The sequence below is a fragment of the Saccoglossus kowalevskii genome, chromosome 18, assembly GCF_978046115.1.
Source record: "Saccoglossus kowalevskii chromosome 18, keSacKowa6.1, whole genome shotgun sequence".
Taxonomy (NCBI): Eukaryota; Metazoa; Hemichordata; class Enteropneusta; family Harrimaniidae; genus Saccoglossus; species Saccoglossus kowalevskii.
In genome coordinates, this window is record NC_140658.1 from 5,204,697 (window position 1) to 5,211,274 (window position 6,578).

At 41.5% G+C, this 6,578-nt stretch overlaps 1 protein-coding gene across 1 annotated transcript; it reads left to right on the plus strand.

Annotated features, from left to right (window-relative positions):
* Positions 1–687: 687 nt before the first annotated feature.
* On the plus strand, positions 688–6,375 carry LOC146731506 (uncharacterized). Its single transcript, XM_085493303.1, has one exon. It carries the CDS (start codon positions 688–690, stop codon positions 6,373–6,375), a length of 5,688 nt encoding a protein of 1,895 aa, XP_085349429.1.
* The last annotated feature ends 203 nt before the right edge of the window (positions 6,376–6,578 follow it).

Below are 6,578 nucleotides of genomic sequence, written 5' to 3' on the forward strand. Positions count from 1 at the left end.
TCGTGTAGTTTTCCTACAATACCTGCGTAGACTATTGTGTTCCTTCAGCTTAGACTCATCTAAGTATTCAGGTCATTCGTTTCGGATTGGGGCGGCTACTTCAGCGGCAAGAGCCGGCATACATGACCACATGATAAAAACTCTTGGCCGGTGGTCCTCTGATACTGTCGGGGCGAGATGCAAATCATAGGTGTGTTTGTTGATTAAGTTTGAATTGTCTAGTTAGACTTCAAAATGTTTTCTATAATTAATATTCAATTTGCTGTATTATTTCTGTTCAGCAATAGCTTTGATGTTTAGTTTAGATTATTCGTATTCTTATTATATCATACATTGTATTTGACCTATGACATTATTACCGCGATCAGTGATTGGTTTAAAACCGATCTATCACAACTTGAGTTTTGTGTCATGTGACACTTGAGGTCCTCGTGCCATTGTTATCGTTTATTATTTTTTACGTTTGTTGTTGTTTCAAGCCGATGTTGATGTTTCCTTTTCAAAGTTCAATAAATGTCAATCCTGACATGAGACTTTCCGACTTCGTGAATTGTTCCGACCTATAGAGTACAGTGGCTATACTTCGAGCCAAATCACAGCCACATATTGGTGCAAGAGACCAGGATTCAACGGAGCAATTCAAAGTCGCGCGACACAGTGAAAGTTTCAACCAGCACAGTTTTCAACATGGCACCAAAAATCACCACGCTAATCAAGAACAGAGATAGAGCAAGAGTCAAGCTACAAGCGGTGCTACAACCCATTGAACAACTAGTATCCAACTACGAGACAGCTCAAGACAAGACCGTCGCATATCGGGAAATCGCCGCAAGAAAGTTAACCGTTGATACGCGAGTCGAAGCCCTAGTCACCGCCGACGGATATGTCACGGGTCTCATCGATATCGACGACCCAGAATTCGCCGCTACTGACAGTTATGAGGTAGATATACTGAATCGTGTTGCTTTTATTACTTTATTTGTCAATCAAAACAATCCTGCTTCAATTCTAGACCCAAATCAACGACCAGTCAGCGTACAACGCCACCCACCTCAACTCAAAACTGTTCAACTGCCTCGCCTCGAGATACCCATTTTCCGCGGAGACCCACTAACATGGAACGAATTCAACGACAATTTTAAGGCCACAATTGATTCAAATACGCAGATTACCGATATACAGAAGTTTACATACTTGCGATCATTTGTTGCCGACGACGCCAAGCAACTCATAGACGGTTATCAGATGTCCGCCGAAAATTACAAACTGGCATACGCACTGCTAGAAAAGCGTTACGGACAGACACAACTTATTATTCAAGCGCACATGGAGTCATTATGGACGCGTGCACCACCCGATTATAACGCCACATCTTTGCGAACATTTCACGATAATCTAGACACAACTATTCGCTCACTCAAAGCTCTTGGACAGGATGAATCTCACTACGAAAAGCTATTGATACCGTTTTTACTCAAGCAACTGCCAGTTCAATTTCAACGCCAACTTTCTCGATCCAACACGGATGATACATGGACTTTGGCGACGCTCAGCAAAGCAATGCTACATGAAATCAAAGCTCTCAACATTGGATCAGACGACGCTGCTGATAGCGATCACTACCCATCGTCTGTTGCTGCTTTCAATACCAACAGTCAGTATCCTCAGTCAAAACAAGCAGCTGGTACCCATGGTAACTATCAATGCAATCCACATGTCTCTAACAAAACAAAATATACTGCTAATGCCAGAACACACACTGCACAAAACAATGCTAAATCACAGCAGTATACACCCAGATCACCACATTGCACTTACTGTAATGGTAAACATTATACCACAGACTGTCGTACCATAACAACACGCACAGATCGTTTGAAATTTATACATGATAACAAGCTCTGTTTTAATTGTTTAGGTCATCATCTTTTGCGAGAATGTCGCTCCCGTTGGACTTGTCGCACGTGCAAAGGCAAGCATCATACTTCAATTCACTCGACTATTTCGACAGACACCCAGCAAAATAAATCAAGCGATACCCACATAAATTTCGCGCATGTATCAAATCACTCTCCCAAGCGACCATTTCTCAATAGGCGGTCAAATACCGACCCACCACCGCGCGTCTTGCTGAAAACCGCACGAATCACCACATTTGGCAATGGTGTTTCTAGGGTCGCTACAGTCCTTTTTGATGAGGGGGCTGATAGGAGTTTTGTGACAACAAAGTTTGCAAATTCGATAAATGCAAATCCCAATTACTCGGAAACTCTCAATCTGAAATCATTTTCCAATTCGAAAACAGGGTATAAAACGATACCTCGTACCACTGTCGGTCTTCTACAGATAGATGGTATAAAGAGCGCAATCGACTTGCTCATAGTCAATGAAATTTCCGATAATTTAGATAACAATCTCACACACGATTTACGCAATATATCACATATACGCAACCTCAAATTAGCACACCCACTTTCTCACGACACTAACATGACTGTGGATGTATTGATTGGTGCTGACCATTATTGGGACTATGTTGGATCCCACATCATTAGAGGTTGCAGTCCTGTCGCAGTTTCTTCCGCTTTCGGCTATCTCTTATCAGGGCCTATTCCTTCAACTAGACGGAGGGGAAGAAATATCCAGACTTTTCATATATCCAGTGTCAAAGCCCCAGATACTGAACTCGATAGTTTAGTCAGCTCATTTTGGGATTTAGAGACAGTTGGTGTTTACGATACAATCAAGTCAAGCAAACTCAAAGTAGCACAAAATGAACAATACACACAATATATTGATCATTGCCTCACCACCGAAGATGGAAGATACACGGCTAAATTACCTTGGAAACCGGATCACCCTACCTTACATACCAACTATCAAGCAGCAAATACTCGCACCAGAAAAATGATCGCCAAGCTACCAGACAAACTTGTCAAAGTTTACAACAACATTATCAATGATCAGTTGCATAGAGGTTTTATTGAGAGAGTCACCGATGATAGTACAAATATCGGGCACTACTTACCTCATCGCTCGGTCAAGAAGGACAGCGAGTCTACTCCAATTAGAATAGTGTACGACTGTTCAGCAACTACTGGTAAGGACCAGCCCAGCCTCAATCAGTGTTTAGATACAGGACCCCCACTTCTCAATTCATTAACGTCTATACTACTGAGATTTCGAGCAGACCCCATAGCATTAACCGCAGATATTGAAAAGGCTTTCTTACAAATTAGTCTACATGAAGCCGACCGGAAATACACTAAATTTCTATGGTTAACGGACTCAACCAATATTAATAGCCCTTTCGAAACCTTCCAGTTCAAGTCAGTTCTATTCGGCGCTACATGTTCACCCTTCATATTGAATGCAGCCATCAAACATTTAACGAATGAACACTCTTCAAAATCGACAGCCCAAGTTCTACAACAGGACATTTACGTCGATGACGTAGTTTCTAGTTGCGCATCTTCAATGGAAGCATTACAGTTCTATGAACAATCAATCAATATCCTATCTACACGCAAGTTTAACTTACGTTCCTGGAACACTAATGATGCATTTCTGAGACAAGTTATTGATATTGATGGTCGATCCAACTCAAAGTCTGACTTATCAATTCTCGGGATCCGCTGGGATTCTAAAGCTGACTTTCTGCGCGTGAAACCATTAAAAACGCCGAACTTCGGACAATTCACTTCTAAGCGAGATATCGTAGCATATAGCGCTAGTCTATATGATCCACTAGGTTTGTTTTCTCCTGTTCATATCAAAGCAAAATTGATCATTCAACATTTATGGATCACCAATCACAACTGGGATACACCCATCGACTCTGAAATACTACAACAATGGCAAAATATAGCCGACGATCTCTACAAGATGACGAACAATCACATCCAGCGCAAATATTTTGTCAACAATCCGACTAGTGTTGAAATTCACACATTTTCTGATGCATCAGACAAGGCCTACGGAGCCGCAGTGTATTTAGTATCTGACACCGAATCTACATTAGTGATGGCAAAGGCACGAGTTGCTCCCATAAACAAGCAAACCCTAACAATACCACGCTTAGAGTTAATGGGTGCCCTGATTGGAACACGACTTAGTCAATTTGTTGGTAAATCCCTTGAACGGAAATACTCAATCTCAAAATATGTGTTATGGTCAGATAGTCAGATAACATTACATTGGCTACATGGACGAGGTAAACAGAATGTGTTTACTCGCAATCGTGTGACAGAAATCAACTCATTTCAACAGGAACTCCACTACGTCAATACAGCAGAGAACCCAGCCGACTTAGTAACCCGAGGTATCACACCAGCTGAGCTATCAGAATCAAAATTGTGGTGGAACGGACCGTTTTGGTTAACTAATCGACAACACTGGCCCAGATGCGAGTTATTTGATACTCCAAACACAACCAATTCTGATCAACGTGTGAAGACAGGGGACACTTCAGTATCCACATATACGCAAGCCCCATCTTCAACGCCCACTGAAGTCTCTGAACAGACAGTACTTCACACTGTTGTTACAACACTGCCAAATTTAGAAAACGCACAACTAGGCCCTCCATTCATATCGCCTACGATACGCGAACAATCAATCTCAGTCACAGAAACTTCCACAGAAGTCAACTACAATATTGACAATGTATTCCAGATCGAACATTATCAAAATTTATCACATCTACTTAGAGTTACAGCGTTTGTATTACGTTTCATTAACAAGTTGAGAGAACGCACAAAGAAGACAACCATATTGACCTCTCCAGATGACAACAATCAACAAACAACAGCGCCCTCACCGACCGAACTAGAGACCGCCGAGCTAGTTTGGATTCAGAATATTCAACATATGTACTACGCTGATGAAATTCGAAGACTAACCAAGAACGATGGTAAACTTGGAATTCTCTGCAAGCAACTCAAGCTATTCGTCGACAGCGATCAATTATTACGTGCAGGAGGTCGACTGCAGAATACCAACTTACCCTTCAACACTGTACACCCGATATTGATCCCCGGTAAACATGCGTTCACCACAATGATAATTCGGGACACTCATTTAAGTCTTCAACATGCCGGTACTAACGCAGTCACGTCTCAATTACGCGAGCGGTACTGGATAATCTCAATGCGACGCTACGTCAAAGCAGTTCTACGCCAATGCGTCATTTGCAAGAAAGTAGACGGTACGCCATACTCCAAGCCAATTCCAGCGCCACTTCCTACCTTCAGAGTAAAACGATCTGAACCCTTTTCTTCTATTGGAATAGACTACACCGGACACTTATTCGTCAAAGACCCAATCAATCAAGCTATTGTTAAGGTCTACATCTGTCTATTCACATGTACTATCACGCGCGCCATACACTTAGAACTCGTCAGAGATCTTACGACTGAATCGTTTCTATTAGCCCTTCGACGTTTCACATCACGTCGCTCGACACCTAATCTCATCATATCGGACAATGCGTCAACGTTTGTATCAGCGTCACACCAGCTCAAAGAAATCATTCAAAATTCTACAGTACAACGCTATTTATCAGATCAACGCATAGCATGGAAATTTACTCCAAAGCGCAGTCCATGGTGTGGAGGTTTCTTCGAACGAATGATTTCTATTACCAAGACAAGCCTTAAGAAAGTTCTTGGGCGATCCTGTGTGACCTATGTCGAATTGGAGACTATTCTGACCGAAATTGAATCTTCAATAAATGAACGACCGCTGACATTTGTTTCTTCAGATATCGCCGATCTGAATCCGCTCACACCTTCACATTTGATCAACGGGCGTAGTATACACAGTTTACCACAAGCTACTGAAACGGTCACAAACCCCAATATCTTGATGAATCATCACATTGCAAATCACCGATATCGTTACCTCACTATGCTTCAAGATGCCTTCTGGAGGCGTTGGTCGCATGAATATATCACCGCTCTTCGCGAACGGCACATCAACCAACACAAGGGTGTCAAAACCAATAGAATCAAAGTTGGTGATATAGTTTTAGTACATGATGACATCAAGAAGCGCCTTCACTGGAACCTAGCCTGTGTTACCAAGTTATTACCAGGTTCGGACGGTATTGTTCGCGTAGCAGAAATCAAGACGAAAAGTGGAATGACCAACCGAGACATTTCACGTTTATATCCATTAGAGATATCAACCGACAACACGCAATCTGATCAAGAAATATCAACGGACATATCTGCGACGTCATTGATCGATTCACAACCAATCAATGATGAAGTAGACAATTCTAACACAACGCAAATTCACAGACAATCACGAAGAAAGGCAGCTCAACTAGCCAAACAAAGAATCACCATGCAGTACAATGATAATTCTGTGTGAATAATTACATTGACTCTTTATTACATAGAGACTCTTTTACAAACTTTTCGATATCACCAGAGAACTCTTTTCAAAACAGTGATTTATTACTGAACACTAGAAATAAGTAAGAACAGTATTTCTCATAATAATGAATATTGCACAATTTAGGCAAGATATTCATTTGTATCATAATTCTATGTTATAATGTTCCCTTTATTGAA